Below are 19,329 nucleotides of genomic sequence, written 5' to 3' on the forward strand. Positions count from 1 at the left end.
AAAGGAGATATATTAAATTAGTAAATGGTGAAATCTTTATCTCTCTAAAATAGATGCTTTTAATCATCCTAGATTAAAAGTTTCAGCCTGAATTCAGCGGGGCTAAGGGCTTTGCGAAATTATTAATGAAATACATTATGTAGTAGGTTCTTACGCTCATTGCCTACTCTTTAACTCTTGGTGTGCCGAATAAAAAAAATTTTTGCCATCTGCCAGCTGATTCTATTTTCGAAACAACTTATTTGTTTGGTGCAAAATGATGTTTTTTTAAATTGTACCGTTTTACCAGATAATGTGTTTATATAATATTGACATGATTTATAAATCTATCATAAGTAGTTTTCCCTGAACATCTAGTTATATTCAGAGAAATGATTTTTAAAACTTATTCTTGGATACGCCGGCAAAAACAGGAGATTAAAGCGTCTAGTTTATAAAAACATATTCTTAAATTGGTATCATTTTAAGAGAGTTTGAAAGATTTCACCTTAAAAATAAAAAATAAAACAAATAAAAAATAATTGGAACATAGTTTATTAAATTGAACACAACTAAAATCAAATGAAAATAATAAACAATAAATTTTGACATCAGAGTCAAAAAATTTTAAAAAATAAAATAAAAAACTAATTAATAATAAACCTGTAATAAGGTTGAAAGTAAAATAAGGAATATTTAATAATGCAAAAAAAATAAAAACAAATTACTACAACTTTATTTCGGCATGCAAAATAATAGTGAAAAAAATTACATAAGAAGCTTTAAAAATACTATGTACTAAATAGTGGTGAAAATGAAAATTTAAGTATAGTTTTAACTAAGCCTAGATGGCTTGTGCTATGAATGGCTGACAAAGATGGTAAACAAGCATGCGTTACAAAATAACACCCATGTCTTAAAACTGCATTAAAAATAAACCAAATTAATTGATTAACGGCCCACCGTACTAGCGAATTAATTTCTTACAAAAGGAAATATTAGAAAATCTGAGATTCATTCAAAGATCTAAACTAAAAATTGTGAAAAAACCGAAAATATAAATCTGCTTTTTTAACATAAATACACTCCCCATTCCGTCTATGTCTATTGATTTCTAGGTTTTGATTTCAAATTTATATTAAATTTTACGAAATATCAAAACTTTTCGCTGTCTAGTAGTTCATTATAAGGTGCCTATTTATGGAATATAAAATAGAAATTAAAACATGAAAATCGATAGAAACTATATTTATGTTAGGATAGCAGAAACACATTAAATTATTTTTATTTTAGCTTCGATCTTCGATTGGATCTTATAATTCTTAATAATTTTGCTAGTGTGAAGGGTGGTTAATAATGTTTGACAACTTAATCAAGTGATAATAACTAATAATTAAAGATGAAAATAAAATTAAACTTAAGCTAGAACATACTAAAAACCTGTCTTTTGTAATAAACAATTTGCTAATTAAAATCTAAGAACATCAAGGAAAAACTAGACTAAACATTTATTCACTACGAGTGGAAAATCAAATTCTCCTCACAAATAAATGTTCACTACTTAACTTCTAGACTAGTTCCAATCAACGTGCCAAAACATATCGGCCCTTTTCAGGCTTACGGCAATTTACTTTCACCAATTCGAACCTTTTCGTTCGAGGGGTAAATAATTTTACCACATTTTAACCCTTTACCCCTTAGCGCGGTAAATAATTTTACCACTTTTTAAACCTTTATCCCTAGCGCGGTAAATAATTTTACCGCTTCTTAAACTTTTATATTTCAAGGGTAATAAGTTTTAGCATTTTTTTAAAACGTATTATGCACCAAAGGCAAATAATTTTAGACCATGCATTTAAAATCATTAGTGCTAATGATTTTTACCACCTTTTGATCGTCAATAAATTAGTCTTAACGATGTTTACTATTTTTTAACCCATTGCCTTGCAGTTATATTATATTAGCTTTTTGTTCTTTTACAGGTTGTGTGGTAAAAATATTTACCACTATTTAAAAAAAGTGATAATGCTGCTTTCTTATAAATGGTTAAATTGATAAGAATGATTACCAGCTGCCCATAAAAAGGGTTTTAAATATTAAATTATATCTTTTCATACAACTTACGCCCAACTAAAAATCATTATTTTTACACAAGTGTTAGTTCTTTTCCACCCCATCACATATTTTGGTTCTTTTCAAGAAATGTTACTTACAAGATTTACACAATTGTAAAATGTGATATGGAATTATTGAAAACAAACATTCAAAAATGAAAAACAAAAAACATTTCGAGGGTTGCGATTTTCTAAAATGCAAATGAAAAAATGAAAAATTAACACTAGAATACAAACATTCAGTTCATGCAATTTTCTAGTAATTTTTCTGATAGCCGTATATTAAAAGAAATATGACCATTGACTGTAGGGGTAAAAACATATTTTTAAGGAATCTCTCAAACAAATGATAATAATTAGTGATATTTTTAAAATAAATAAAACATGAGACCTTCAAATGGCGCAAAATTCAATTAAGAACCTGGGAAATTTCTTAAATAACCTCTTTTACACATATTATATACTTTTTTTAAGTAGTTAATATAGTAGGTAATTATAATTTTTAAAACAGAAACGGCGTGCGCCGATATTTTCCGTCAAAAAATTGGTCAATTGTATAATTTATAATTTTTTTTATTTTCTTCTCGTAATAATTGCGTAAATTTTCAAGCCATCTTATATTTTAAAAATAAAATACATTGCCGGTCAAATTGTTGGCAACATTAAAACTGCCAAGGCTTAAATGATGTACATAATAGATACCATTTTACTACTAATTTCAAGTTCAAAGACAAACTGCAATTTTTTTTCAATTTAATGTTGAAATACGAAATAAAACACTTTGATAAGTGAAATTTTAATTGACTGATTCAAAAATAAATAAGTTAGGTTTTTTAATACAAAGAAGTATGTGCAATCAACACGCACACATTTAAATCAATTTATACTTCTTCTATGTTTTATTTGTGATTACAATATGGAAAATATCAACACAAGCAAATTAATAAAAAATAATTTTGTGAAATCATTGTTCGCTATTTTCACTAAAATGAATGTTGAAAAGATGACAACATTTTATACTGATATTCATAAAAAAAACAAAGGTGGTATATGATTAAAGTTAAAATTATTGTGAGAATTGCAATATGCATTGTTGGGACAAGTATGATATTGCAACTATTTGTTAACTATTGCCATACAAAAAAACAGATGCAATAAAAAAACATTGTCATCTTTTTATAATAAATGCAAAAGTTTCGCATTGTTTCCGATAATCAAAAAAAAACTCTTGATTTAAAAATGTAAATAAAAAAAAAACGTTTTTTGTAGTCAATAATTGGTTGATAATAAAAAGTAAATAGGAGTTCCCTCGTGAGGAAAAAATAACACTATAGATTCAATGATATGATGGTTATCAGTTGCAACAATAAATTCAACATTGCGAAACTTCACATAATAAGGGAATGAAATGGAGTCTTTGATTATGACGCCTAGACTTAAAAGTTATCGGGACTTAAATATTCAAAGTCAACAAAGAAACAAGAACTTATAATGAATAAATTCCTAGTCTACAAGGATCCAAGTTAGTCTGATACCGGTACATAAAAGTCAACAAAATAAAATGGGAACTAGTACATAGTTGACAAAAATACCGGTAGTAAATTGTAAGTAAATAATTATTAACTGGAGCTTGATACACCAGCCAACAAAGAAACAGAGAATTATAAATCCAAGTCGACAAAGATACGAGTAATAAATCCTTGTCGATAAAGACACGAAGAATTATAAATCCAAGTCAACAGAGATACAAAGAATTATAAATCCCAGTCAACAGAGATACAAAGAAATATAAATCCAACTCGACAAAGATGCAAAGAATTATAAATCCAAGTAGACAAAGATACAAAGAATTATAAATCCATGTCGATTAAGATATAATGAATTTATTGTATCCAAGTCAACAGAGATGCAAAAAATGAAGTCGACAAAGAAGGCAGGACTTATATACACAAGTCAACAAAGATACCGGGACCCACAAATCATAACAAACAACGAAACGTAACTGCCGGACTCTGGAAAGTGACGAATCGATTAAAAGTCCTGGTCGTTTTTGCGGGTGCCCTCCTCCTTACCGCCGCTGTTGTTGCTGCTGCTGTTATTGTTGTTGCCACCCAGGATGGACTGCTGATCGTGGGGGGAGCGCCTGCCCCCGTGCAGTCCGATGGAACGCGCAGATGAGAAGCACAGCTTCATGAGGAAGGGGAATTTGGCACCTGCAAGTGACAAAAATGGTCAAGTAAAGGGAACAAACCGAAATAATTCAAACCCCAAACGAATCAGCAAACTATTCAATAGAAACTCACTGAGGAGCTATAGTAGGACAAACATAGTCAAGTAAAAAAGACAAATCAAAATAACAATAAATTATTCAAATCCCAAACGAACCAGCAAACTGTTCAATATGGATGTAATCAATGAGGGAGCTAGTAGACTATTGACAGGACAGAAGTGAAAAGCACCAGTAAAATGAAAAGGAGACAAATCAAAGTGATCATAAAAGATTCAAAACCCGAATGAACCAGGCTACTATTCAATATGTACAAAAACTCACAGAGAGAGCTAGTAGAACAAACATGATTAAATTAAAAACTAAAACCAAAATGCTCATTAATGAGAATTTGGCATATGCAAAAGACGGTGACCGGGTATGTCATCAAAATGACAATTCAACACACCTACAAAAAGTGATGAAACAAAAACCATGTTAAATAGGTTACATAGTTAACTTTAAAAAACCTTGTTTTTGTTTCATCACTTTTTAAAGGTGTGTTGAATTTTCATTTTGATGAAATATCATTGAACCCAAGCAATTTTTAAAACTGAATTTGGAAGCCTCTTAAGAGCTGGAACCCAAAAACGCTTAATTAACCAACATGACCGGCTAAGGTTACGGATCTCCGTTGAAACCTGAACAAATCTAGTTCCCAAAAAGCTCTGTTCCATGTAGGGCTAGAAGATTCCTTTAAAGTGATCAACTGCCGACCCTAAATAGATGTATAATGTATAGCATGTCCGACAACTGAATTTGGAGGCCGGAGCTCTAAAAGACGTAATTAACCTGTTTATCAGGCAAAATTTCCTGGCTGAATTACGGCTTCCAGAAAACTGGGCATTCTGTACTGGGCAAGCAGATTCCCCAATATGCACTGGAGTCCCAGAACACTTGATTTACCTAGTTAGTCCAAAGGCAGGCGTTTTGTCTGATCGATAATTTGAAGCTTGAATATGCTTTTTTTTAATTTATCAAAAAATACACAAAATAATAAACCTGGATGCATGATGGTGGCGTGGTTGCAAGCCATGATGGCCATCACTGCCTGGGAGATACTGGAGAACTCCATCAGTCCTGAAGACGACCTGGAAATATTCAATCAAATATAAACAACAATAGTAAGTATGAACGTTACCAGTAATTGAAATGAATAAGAAAAAAATTAAAAGGTAACTCAAGGCAAATCCACTGTAGATAATATGGTAGATATGGAGAGATGATGTTAAAAGAATTAGATTGAAAAATTGGAGCTCCAAGAAAGAATGGACCAAGAACCAAGACCAGCAAAAGACAATAATATGTACTTGAAAGAAAACAATTAACTTAACTCACAAGTAACAACAACATTTCTCTTCCAAGTATAGTGGTGCCATAGACCCAGTGCGTCCACACAGTTGAACTGTTGTGCGGTAAACACATAAAAATAAAACAAGTTACCTTTCACTCTTCAGCGGAAACTTGGAAATCTGAAGGGGAGAGGTCACATTGTAGTCAGCAAACACCTGTCTCAGTTGTTCTTCACTCACATCCGGAGGGGTATTGAAGAAGTGAATAATCTGGAAAACAAACACAATTTGAAATTTCAGTAATTCTTCAAGGTTCCCACTTTGGTCCACTTTTGTTTTCTAACTAACTAAGCGTCAAGCCATTTCCCCGTAGGAGTAGGCAGAGAAGATGAACGGCTAAACAAATCGGTCTTGGCACAGATTCCTTGCTTCATTCACTTTAATACATTCTATTATTTTGACTACTGACATGGCCCGACTCAAGTATTCGATTCACTTGATTGTGCCATGTCTTTCTCGAACTCCCCCGACTTCTTCTGCCATTTACATTTTTTTTTAGTTTATTTTTTTTATTTTTTTTTATTATAGTGACTATTTACATTGTACATACAAAATATTATAGTGAATATAAATATGTATAGTAAATTGTATTTCTTAGTCGTTCTCACTAGGGTGAACCGTGCTGAGGCGGACTTAAGTTATTCCGTTCTATTTTATTTGTTTTCTATGTAGTTTTTAATGTTTTTTTCGGAGTTTTTAAATAATAGTTTTCTTTGACATTACTTATGACATTTTTTGCAGATATTTCTGTATGTTTTGTAATATCGTAGTGTAAAAAATATCACTAGAATTTAGTTTAACTTTTATGTGTAATTCGTCTCTTTTTCTAATGCAATTTATAACGTTTTGAGTTACCCATGGTTTAAGATGTTGGTTTTAATGTAAAATCTTTTTTCTGTTGATTTGGTATTCAACATGATGGCGTGAGTAATATATTCTCAATGAATTTACTCCAGGCATTATTTGAACCAAGGTTCTCTAAACGATTTATCTAGTTTGTGTTAATTAACTGTTATTTTACTTCAATCCTTTGTGTTTCTGTCTTCTGCAGGATAATTTGGGTCAAATATTCTCCTTACACTCCTTTATTCGTTCTCCACTCTTCTTATTGCACTTACATCAACCTTGCACTCTTTCCAAATCTTCACATTTTTCACAAGGTCATATGTGTATTTCAAGGTCGTATGGTTATACTACACACATGTTGCATTTCTACAGCATTCTGTCTACTTTCATCCTTCACTACCTTACATCAAGGTTAGTATCAGCACTCCATTGTGAACTGCTAGCTTCACTTCTTTGGAGATATTTGAAGGCAATTCAGCATTGATTTTTAAATAAATTTGGCTTTAAATTAATATTAGAAAAATATCATAAATAAATACTAAGACGCTGTCCATTGTATTAGTTGTGATGTTGATTGTTATGTTCAATGCACTTTGCTAAAATGCCTTTGCAACTGTTGCAGAGAACACTGACAAAAAATCTTACCTTAGATGGGGGCTGTATCCTATTCTTGTGTATGGAGGCAGGAGTAAGGAACCTATTGTTCTTGTTACCCATGTACTCCTTGAAGGAGGGGCTCTTGTCGGCCAGCGGGTAAGGGTTGATCACCTCTGACAGGAATGTCTGCTTTGAGAAGCTGCAAATGCAATAACAAATTAGAACAAAATTCTTAACAAATTATTTGTTATCAGGCGTGCCTCAAGGCTCCCACATTGGTACACATTTATTATTTATTGAATTTATAACTGAACAGTGTTTCAATACAGAATGGTAGTCAATAACCAGGGGGATTCTGAATGTATGTACTCACGCGAGTGTCATGGTGTGCTCATTGACCGTGACATTGTTCAGGTTTTGAACGCATCGCTCAACGGACAGAGCGTCTCCCATCTGCACCATTGCTGTTCCCTCCTTTGTCTTCAGGAACTTGATCTGAGAAATAAATATAAACTCAATATTGTTGAAAATGAATCATTTCTATATCTCATTCTTGAGTTCAACAGCTCCGCTGTGAACTAATTTTCTGGCCTCAGTGTTTTCTCCCTCCTACAACAAGTTCACTACTTCCTTTGCTCAAAAGCATCCCAAAATAATTTCAAGTGAAGTTAATATACCATATATATTCAGCAACTAAAGGGTTAAAAATACTTTTGGAACCATGTCTACTTTGCTTCGATGCATTTTAAAAGACATTGAACGGCTGATATTCACCCCTAGCGAACGATTTTGTTCAAATTTGACCTAAAAAATTCCAATTTCGGATTCGATTTATTCAAAAACTCAAATAAAAAACTTATACCACAAAATCAACTCCAAATTTGATGCAGATTCACCAGTTTACCACGTGAACTACGAATTTCCGGTCACCGTGTATATGTATACATATATTTTTTTATTGTTTAATATTTGTATTTTTTACAATAAATATGCAATATTTACAAGTCATACTGTTTTAATTTTTACTACACTTTCATTAAAAGCATTTACTTGTGGATGGAAGAGGAGTGTACATTGGCAAAAAATAATATAACTTGGTTACAAAGTATAGATTTTTTAACAGTTAACCTTTTCATCGCCACCGTGTCAAGAATAAACTCACCCTGGCCACGTTCCCGTACAGGCACACGAGGTTGAACAGGCGGTCAGTGTTGGCCGTGGCTGGGTCCAGCCCGTAGACCATCATCACGCAACCGTGGTGGTGCGGGGGAGGTGGTGGGGGTGGAGCCCCGCCGCCCTGGTGGTGTCCGCCTTGGAACATCTCCTAACAAAACAAAACATTTTTTCAAATTTACACATTTAAAAAATTCGGTGAAATATGCAGAAAAGCGACACTAAAAAAAACCACTTTGTATCAGTTAGATAAACTCGCGAACTTATAAAACGTGAACCTAACGCAACCTAACTTTAATTTAAATATAATATTGTTAAAAAATTTAATTATACATGTAGCGTAACTTTAGTAAATATACATACTGTCGTGATAGTTTACGGAAACGTTGATTTTTAAGTTTAGAATTTTCTTGACAAGAATATTAGAAGTATAAAGAAATATATAAGCAACAATCTGGCGACTTCTGAGATTGAATGTTTTCGATCTTTGGCTACGAATCCGGAGGTAATGGGTTCAAATCCCGGCGTGCGCAAGTAAATTTCATTTATTCAAAATGACATATATTACATGGTGGTAGATACTTTCAGTATCGCCTTGGTGAAGGATCACCATTCAAAATCGAAACGATGCTTGAAATGACTTTAGCTGTGTTTGGTGAACAGATCTAAATAGCCAGGTACTTCCCACCTTCCTCTTCTCCATATCCTTCTCTTCCACACTATCTTCAACATCACAACATGCCCCAATAAGAAATGCCATAGTCTCACTGTTGGGACTCTTGTGCGGTACTCGCATAAAAAAATAAAGATCAAACATAAAAATATTTTATTTTTGTAATAACTTAATGAGTAAAACCTCAAATTCTAATATTTAATTATTGAAGACAATATTAGCCAATATTAGTCAATTGATGTCGCACATTAAAATTAAAATAAGATATATTTATCTAAGACACTGTCTAGATTGCATTTACTTCGAGTTGAATCTTGCGATCATACATAAAGATAGCAGCCAATAAAAGTGTGCACTGAGAAAATGAAGACAATGTTGACAGTTCTTATTCCAAGTATGATACAGTTTAATATGACTGAAGGAGATAGGGTCCCATTAGCTCAGTTGGTACTCGGTGCCCCAGCAAGGCGAAGGTCCTGGGTTCGAGTCCTAGATGTTACCGTATCTTTTTTTATTTTTCTGTATCAAATTTTCGTTTAGGAATCGCTAATGTTGTCTTCAATAATTAAAAATAAAAATATTGTTCTAAAATTCCGATTTATATAGTTTTTTCAGAAATTCACACATTCCGGAGTTACGAATAATGTGACAATATTTGAAAATCTCCTATAACCATCTTTATGAGATAAGAATATCTTCATTTCACAAATTTATTTTTCTAAGTGCAAATTTTTTATAGATGTATCTCAAGAACTAGAGCTGCTGTGAAAAAATGTAATTTTTACTAATTGTTACTTTTTCGGTACCAGTAAAAATAAATCATACTGTCGGCCAATGTAATAATTTATTGTTTCAAAAGTAGAGAAAAGTATTCATACATCTATTGGCACCTGATGGTGGGGAGGCATGCCTCTGTGCCCTCCCCTCGGGTCCTTAATCAGGCCCTGTCCGCCGCCGCCACCTCCGTACTCCATATCTGCAACAAACAATGCAATTTGAAATAAGAACAAAACATTTGGCACGCCATTGGCACGCAAGGGGCACGCAGTGGCACGCGGTTGGTAGGGGGTTAAATAAAAGGCGAAGTTAAATAAATTGTGCCCAACTGGCACGCGGATGCTAAGAGGTTCAATGATGGGAAAAATATGTATTATGCTCAACTGGCATAGAGTTTAACAGGTTAGATACAGAATATAATAATCATGGGCGGGTTAAAAATGATTTATAACTTGAACCAAGAAAACGAATTAATTTTTAAATTCAATAATTAATAAACATATATTTTAAAATACGTGTTTGAATAATTGGAGAGGATTTATTTTATTAGTATTAGGTAGGTACATCTGTACAGGGTGATAAGGGACGTAATGGACTTACTTTGCACTGACTTTAACCAGTGATTCCTGACATTATTTGAAGTAAAAAATGAAAATAAACTTTTGCCTTCCGGCGACATTATATTTTTTTTCAACTAAAAATATTTTAAAATCAGTAAATCTACATTAAAAATGTAGATTTACTGATTTTGTGTAAGTAAAAAAACATTAAAAATGTCACCGGAGATCAAAATTTCGTTTGTATTGTTTACTATAAAGAATGTCAGGAATCACTGATTAAAGTAATTTAAGTCCTTGAGTCACCCTGTATAAGTAAGGTTTACAGATATTTTTTACTGTGCCAATTATTCATACCAAAACATACATTACTTATTTTGTTAGTAAGCCCATAAAAAAATCTTACCTGTACCTTTATGAGAAACATTTCAGCGTTTTTGATACATGAAAAGCAGCAAACCAAAACAAACCAAAAATCCATTCAATTGTTAGTAACAACCACCATCAATATTATTTCACAATATAGTTATGCTTTGCATTTAAATCAATGTTATTAAAAAATATGAAAGCAAAATACATAATTTTGTGATAAAAGATTAACATCAAAATAATATATTATATTTTGTAATTGTAACAAATGTACGTTTTTTTGAAATATTTATGTAAGTATCTTTAAATCATTTTGTATTTTCTTGATTGTGTGCATTAAACCTCGTTTTGATTTGTATCGCAGGCAGATGAGATTAAAAATAAATACTATACTACGAACGTTTTACACGATTTATTTATTCGTCCAGTTTCCATATGGATTCGGGATGAAAAAAGGTCGTATTCTATTTTGGTACAGTTTAAGATGGCGGACATCTGTCGTCTGTCATTGTTTTACATTACTATATTATTTGGAAATTCTGCATATTTATTTTATTTTATTTTGAAAGTGTTGCTAAAAATACTATAATATGTGTTTATCACCGATTGTGATTGTGATATTACTGTTCAGTATTGTGAATTTCGTGTGTATTTTTATAGATTGATGTTAATGGAAACATAGGCAAATGACAGAATTATGTGATGGTTATGTTTAAGGTGTTGCCATGTTTGATGAGTTAGTACCGTCCCAAAATATCATTTCTCCTTTTATCAACTACCTGTTTGAAATGGTAAGTATGAAAATAATGATCATGTAAAGCAAAGATTTTTCATATGAGTCCCGACATAGTTTCCACGTGGGGATCGGCATAAAGCATTGTGTAAAACGCTCATTATTGTGATGATATTGTAACAATGTTTTAACAGCACCGGTTTTGTTGGATATTTTAAATACTTTGTATGAAAATAATTTGGAATGTTGGTAGATAGGTGTGATCTGCAAGGTAGTCTAACATAATATTCTTCGAGTATAACATTTCTCCCAATGTGACTTTGTTTAAATTTGTAAAATATACCATATTGTATTTTCTTGTAGATGTGCAGCTCAGATTTTGTCTGATTTGTTGTTTGCAGATTAGTTTATAATGTTCTTCGTGACTTTGTTTCGTCGGTAAGTTTAATATTTTTTGTAGGATATTTGATCTTATTGTATTTATTACTACTTGTAGGTGAGCTCGGAAATTACTCCTTGTAACATGTAAACAAGTTAAAATATTCTTCAAGTTTAACATTTCTTGTGATTGTGACATCGTTTAGACTGTACACATTTTGTGATATATTTGAAATATATAATTTATCATATCTGCTGTGTATGTTTTTAGAGATGTGCTTTATCATAGCCAGAATAGTTTATATCATCCTTCAAGTGTTACATATCTTGTAATTGTGACATTATTTTAAATGTATCCATTTTGTGGTGTATTTTGACATATTGTATTTTCTTGTAGGTACGCTCTTTATGATTTTCGCTTTATCGTATATAAAACTGTTTATTCTTTAAGTGTTACATTTCTTTTCGTTGTATCTTTTTATCCAATTATCCAACTGATATTTGTAAGTGTTGTAAGTTGTATAAATATGATATTAGATATATTGAATGCATTGATATAGTTGTAAATATTTCTTTAATAGTGTTCTTTTGTTTAAATCTATATCATATTTTTTTGTGGATTTAAATATAAATATTTGTGTTGGGACGTATTGATTTTTTGTAGATATATATTTTTTAATGTTCAGAAGTCATTTCATCTTATCCAAGATGAAATGACTTCTCCATAAAACAGAACAGGAATATTATATAAAATAAAAATTTTAAAGGAAAAAATAAGAAATTACTTAAATTAAAAATTAAGGTTAATCGCAAATTTACGACACAGCTTTAAAATAATTATTTTCATTCATTGTTATCAATATTTTCAGTATTCTCGTCCAAAAAAGATGCATGTCAATATAGTATAACCACAAATAAACATCACGCAGGAATATAGCAAATATATTATAGATTATAGTCACAACTTAAAAATTGGATTTGTCATTGCAGATTTCGTTCACAGATGTCACTCTTTTGCGAGCCTTTTAGTATTAGAATTTGGTAGTATACTGCCGTCTCTTTCACACTCACCGTCTCTTCTTGCCGAGTCTTCGCCGGTCTGATCTGCCGTCTCGTTCTCTCCGCCCTCTGTTTCAAATTCGAAAAACAATCCACCACGTTTATTGGGCGAAGAAAATAAACAAAAATATTCAAAACGATTCAATTTGAAAAAAAAAGATGATTTTACATAAAATCATTTGAACAAAATTGTCGATCAGAAATATATGCACTTTACGGTCACGAAGTTAGAAGATGATTATTAAAGAATGATATTCAACATAAAATATTATATTAAATTAGAAGAAGCAGACAAAATAATAAATGTGAAAAAAAACAGTAAACCAACATAAATAAATTTGAACAGAATATTAAAAGCAATTGAAGAATGAGCATGCAATAAAAATGTTTTACGAAAAATATGTATTTATATATTTATTTTTTTAATACTTTTAAACATTTCATAACTTATAACGTGAAACTTCTGAATTTTTGGTAAAAATAATCTTAATTGTCGGGGCCTTTTTCACAAGTAAAAATATGAAAACAATTAAATATAATAAATAACTTAGGGCCAATTGTTTCACAAATTTAAACAATTCATCAAAATTTCAAAGATAACTTCTTTATAAGTTCTATTCAAGTTTTGTTATTATTTTAGTTCTGTGAAATAACTGGCCCATAATCTAATAATAACAGAACTAGAAAATTTACTTTGAAATTCAATGAATTTTTTAAATTCTTTGAAACAACTGGCCTTTAATATTATGTGTGCAAATATGTGATTATTTTCTTTAAACGTCATTACCAACACCAACAAAAATTTTACATAACTTTATAATATAGGTTAACCTAACCGCAACCAATGTGCAACATATATTACAAGTTTATCATAATAGAAATAATATACATTACCAATGTGAGACAAATAAATCAACCCATCCCAATAACAACTAAAAATAATAATTTAAGGATTATAATAACAGCTGCACAAATTGTAAAAGTGTCAAAATTAAAAAAAAAATAGGATGGAAAGGATTTGAACAATTTCACAAAAGGAAATTAGAATGAATTTTTGAAGAGACAAATTAAAAAGATGTGATGATTTCATGCAAGCATTATCCACCAAATGCATGGTGGTGTCTTAAAACGAATAGTAGAAAGAAAGTTAGAACATGCTTGTAAGAATAATTCTTATATCACATGATTGTATCACAAAATCAGGGAACCGTGTAAACAATAATTGTTAATCCCAACAATTATTGATAGGATTGTATCACTAATCCAGGCAATCGTGTAAATGGAATTCTTATGATTCTAACTAAATCAGGTCGGGTTTGTAAGATGGGTGTCACAAACAATACAGATGGAACTAGTGAATATTTGTGTCAGTCGGGAAAACTGATTTGTTAGGATTGAGTCACAGAACCAGCCTATCGTGTAAATGGAAGTGTTAGGATTGCGTTGTAGAACCAGAACCAGGGAATCGTCTATATGGAACTTTTAGGAGTGTCACTAAACCAGGCCAGGATTTTAAGGTGAGTGTCACAAAAATACAGATGAAACTAGTAAAAAAAATTGTTAGTAGGGGAAACTGATTTGTTAGGATTGTGTCACAAAATCAATGGGCAATCGTGAAAGCTGATTTGTAAGTGCAGTCGGGAGACAACAAGATTGTAAGGGCGGTGTCACAATACCTCTGAAGTAGCTCCTCTCTGGTGGGCGGCGCCTTTCATCGTCGCCTATAGCGAGTGGAGGGGAAAAACAAAACAGAACACATGTAGCAAAACCGTGGGAGAAACACAACACAACACAAGTATCAGTGTTGATGACACAAAAATAAAAATCATTAAAAAAATGGGGGACATAAAATAATTATCAAAAAAGGGAAAAAGATAAATGATTGGATTTTCTCTATTATGGTGTCTATCCCTTAAAAAAGAGAGATTTTTCAGATTTTGTTGTTTGAACTTCAGCTTAGTAATAGATTGCTATTGTTTACCAAACAAAAACGTGCAAAATTACCTACTACTTATGGTGCTTTCTAGGGTTGGGTAAAAAGACATGCTTTGGCAAAAAATAGGTAATGTAACATAAATAAGTTATGAAATAAAAATACACATGTACAGTGTTGCTTAAAACCTAGCTTTTTCAAAAAATAGTTAACCTAGCTTTTTACAAATTCAAATGAATCAATAATGAAAGAAAATTCAATATAAACTATAGCCTTCTTATAGTAATAATGATACGAGTTGATAGAATACACGAAAGTCAACGAATGCGAAAGTTAAATTTCAATACAAAAGCGTGTAACATGTAACATACCGTCATACCTCAATAAATGGTACGGAAATCCTTTTCAAATCATCACTCTTTTTCACAATCGTACTTTAATTTCAAAACGAATCGATATAATTTGACCTAAATGTAAACCAGAGTCCAGTTTTAGGAATCTAAAGGTTGCCTATATAATATACGTACAGTATTTAAAAAGATTGACGAAGGAAATTGACATTTCGCCCTTTTATTGTTACACCTTAAATATAAACATAGATTGATTTACTTGAATAATGTTTATTTTATTGTCATAAAAGAAAATAAGGGTGGAACAAAGTAGGAACCTTGAGGAAGTCCAAAAATAATTGTTTGCTGAAACAACATCTTATTAACAGACAATTTGCTAAATCTTTTTAAAGGGTATTATAGTAGAGCCTGCCCGGGGAACCATCAGTCAGGGAGAAACTCGCTGATCAAGAGTGAAATCTTTTTATTTATGATGGTAAAATTAATACTTATAAATCATTATTTATTATATCGTTCCTGAGATACAGAAAATCAAAGGCAAACCAAGAACATTGTTAAAGTTCAGAATCCTTTAATAGGTAAGCTGTAAATAGCACAGACAGGACGGTCGCATCAATATCGACTGCCGAGGCATTTTGACCTTTGTGGCGTGCGGCACGCGAGTATAGTAATAGCTTCCAACCAATGAAATAGGTAAGACAAGATTGGTTATTTCAATAAAAAATAGTTGTTTTTTATTTATTTACTTTAATCTCTTTACTCTTCTGTGTTAAAAAAAATGGAGAAAAAAATGTTGTGTCATGATTTTCGAAAGTCCAATAATAATTAATGTTGCAAGATAAAAAGAAATGCAATGAAAGTTTTGTTACCATACACATACAAACTCCCATCCTTCATCCTACTCATCTCTTACCCGTCCTATCTTACTCGTCCCATATTCCTTCAACCTCACAACATACCCCTTAATTGAGATAACCAACGGTACCACTTGGTCAAATAAACACAACATCAAGTTCTCAGATCAATAACTGTGGGCCCAACTAGATTGCATTTCTAATAAGCCTAGCCTACGTGGTAAACGTTCAGAAAAAAGAAGAAAGTTTGTGGTTTGAAAGGGAAATATGCAAATACGAATGTTAGAGATAATATTAAAAAAAAAACTATTGTAATTTAAAGGCGTAAGGGTAAATATTTAATGAAGTGAACTTATTTGAAATGGAGCAAAAATGTCGTAGCATTTAAAGAAACACTGTAATTTTTTTCATCCCTATAATATGTTAAATAACGGAACCAGATGTGTTTTTTTATAATTTTCGGGGCATACTTTTGCAATTTTTTGCATATCGAAGGAATCTGACACTTTTAATTACTTTTAAATTTCAGCAAATGATTAAAGATAACATATATTTTTTGAAGAGCTTAAAAACATAACGTGTGTAAGGAAATGATGTTATATTTCTGTAGAAATTCGGAATGCAGGGTTTTAAGCAAGGGCACATCTAGTGTATTACATTTCGTTGGTCAAACCACCCAGAGATGGCGCCCCATAGCACGAAATTACTATCAGTCGCTAGTTATTTCGTGACATTATTTTTTTATTACTTTTGTGTTTTCGAAATTAGCCAATCTCGTTAAAAAGACGTTAAATGAAACCGTAAAAATCCACATAATATTTATGGAGTAAATGTTTAAATCGAAGAATTCCGTGCAAACTCATTCTCTAGTCAAAATTATAAAGGCAAACATACTTTTAAATTTGCAATTTATTACTAATAAAATTCCAATAAAAGAGTTTTTTAGAGGGCGATCAACTGTTTTGCGATTTCTCAAATATGATAATTAATCAAACCTGCGTTAGTCCTGCGTGAAATTCAATTAACTTAAATATGCTTTGAATTTAAGTGTTATTTTCAAAATACGAACTGCTCCAGTGAAGAATTCAGACAAGCGATCACATATAATATTTTAACAGAAAATTATTTAAATTGTGATTTTTATAATTAGAACTCAACGTGCGAAGAATTCAGAAACGCGATACATTACCTGGATATCTGGATTAAAATACAGTTTTTTTTTAATTATCAGAAAATTATTTTCATTCTATATTTTAAATGTATTGATAGGTATTTTTTTGTTCAAATTTCTTGGTATAATGTAATATTTTTTAAAAACATTATTTTTACATTGCGACTGATCCACGCTATCCGTGATTTTTCGCTAGTATTTTATATAAATAATGTTGTTACAAATGCGTAAAATAATATACGGAATTCCGACGTCACCTTACAAACTGTAGCCATAATTACTAAATAGTAAAACATATTTAAAGTTTTGATTTCAAAATGGTTTGATATTTGCGCTATAGCTCGTAGGAGTAAATTCTAAAAGAAAGCAAAGCAAAAATGAGTGTAATGATGACGATTACGAAAGGGGCACTTAGATAAATTGACACATACAGTAGATGTGCGGTGAAATAAGTGTATTCAGTATTGCAACGTGCAAGTGAAAGCAAGAAGAAGTAAGGGATACCCCAGGAATAAATGACACCACCAAATGAATCAAATATTGTCATGTCAAAGTCGAAAAAGAGACAAAGTAAGAATGAAACCTTTTAAAATCATCACTATTTTTCATAGTTTTACTTTAATTTCTAAACGAATCTCTATATTGTAAGCTAAATATGTAAATGTTCTGAGAGCTAAAGGTTACCTATAATAAATGATTTAATATGATTTCAAAGGAACACTTAGCCAACTTTATTGATACATTTTCAGTGTTTTTCTTTTCATGTATTATTTAACTGCATACATAGCCTTATGTACTTTGGTTTATTGATTTACTTTAAATAATATCAATCGTCATAATATAAAATAATACTGGACCAAAATGAACGTTATAACTTAAATAATTTAAACAAAGGTCCAGTTCTCAGAGTCAAAAGGTTACCTGCAATATATTATTGAATATGATTTCAAAGTAAATTGACAGTTCGCCAGTTTATTGAAACATTTTGAGGGCTTTTCCTTTCATATATTATTCAACTGCACACATTGCGTTTAAATTATATTAATTGTCATAATAGAAAATAAGACTGGACCAAAGTGGGAACCTTGAAGAAAGCCGGAACAAGAGAACAGTAAGAACGAAACAATATATGAAAGTGAATGAAGCGAGGAGAGCGTGCCAGGACGGAAATGTGTTATCCGCCACACCCAATAACACATGGCACGATCAAGTAAATCAAACATTTTTTTATCTGGTCACGTATTTGCGAAATCGAAAGAAAACAAAGATTACCTATAGATGATTGAGTAACGTTCGATAGTTCCAAAATAAATTTATCTTATTTTCTGTCTGAAATTTAATACAATAACCGTCTAACATAGTATTATTGATTGAATAATGAAAATAATATTACCTAGTTAAACTAAGAATTCTGGCAAGATTTAGTTCCAACGATTTAAAAAAAATAATATTTTATTCTCACAGACGGCGTGTCCATCTCGCCATGTCAAAACAATAGACATATTAATAACATTTTAACATTGAAAGATAGAAAAAAAAAGATTAATAGGTAATAGAACAGACGATCTTTCAGAAATCTGGAAAGAACAGCAGTAATGAGGGAAAACAGTCTAATGTACAAATATTATTACAAGAATTTTGAAAATGTTTCATTCATATTTTAAATGATGAAAGAAATATGCAGATAGAAGACGACTCCAAACCATGCGTTTTTATATAACTAGCTGACGTGTACCCGGCGTTGCTAAGGTATCCTTAGGATATGACATATACCACCGCAGACTTTTCAGTATACCTTTTATATAACTAGCTGACGTGTACCCGGCGTTGCTAAGGTATCCTTAGGATATGACATATACCACCGCAGACTTTTCAGTATACCTTTTATATAACTAGCTGACGTGTACCCGGCGTTGCTAAGGTATCCTTAGGATATGACATATACCACCGCAGACTTTTCAGTATACCTTTTATATAACTAGCTGACGTGTACCTGGCGTTGCTAAGGTATCCTTAGGATATGACATAAACCACCGCAGACTTTTCAGTATACCTTTTTAAGATATACAAGTCCGTTGTACATTATTTTGAGGTATCTCTTAAGGTTAACAAGATAAGCCTCGAAAAATATTTGTTTTACGACTTGAT

The 19,329-nt window shown here is 31.4% G+C and overlaps 1 protein-coding gene across 1 annotated transcript in view; it reads right to left on the minus strand.

The window, feature by feature from the left end:
- Nucleotides 1-518: 518 nt before the first annotated feature.
- The window catches only part of LOC149409659 (heterogeneous nuclear ribonucleoprotein L-like), a 121,455-nt gene continuing 102,644 nt past the window's right edge, over nucleotides 519-19,329 (minus strand). The window contains exons 5-12 of the mRNA XM_089649639.1: nucleotides 14,550-14,594; nucleotides 9,879-9,976; nucleotides 8,317-8,478; nucleotides 7,528-7,649; nucleotides 7,203-7,353; nucleotides 5,803-5,921; nucleotides 5,362-5,450; nucleotides 519-4,306 (exon numbers count right to left, since the gene is read on the minus strand). Of these exons, the coding sequence (XP_089505765.1) occupies nucleotides 4,125-4,306; nucleotides 5,362-5,450; nucleotides 5,803-5,921; nucleotides 7,203-7,353; nucleotides 7,528-7,649; nucleotides 8,317-8,478; nucleotides 9,879-9,976; nucleotides 14,550-14,594 (968 nt within the window). The 3' untranslated portion in view covers nucleotides 519-4,124. The remainder of the gene's footprint in view (nucleotides 4,307-5,361; nucleotides 5,451-5,802; nucleotides 5,922-7,202; nucleotides 7,354-7,527; nucleotides 7,650-8,316; nucleotides 8,479-9,878; nucleotides 9,977-14,549; nucleotides 14,595-19,329) is intronic.

The sequence above is a fragment of the Hesperophylax consimilis genome, chromosome 30, assembly GCF_061612785.1.
Source record: "Hesperophylax consimilis isolate HC1 chromosome 30, BYU_Hcon_1.0, whole genome shotgun sequence".
Taxonomy (NCBI): Eukaryota; Metazoa; Arthropoda; class Insecta; order Trichoptera; family Limnephilidae; genus Hesperophylax; species Hesperophylax consimilis.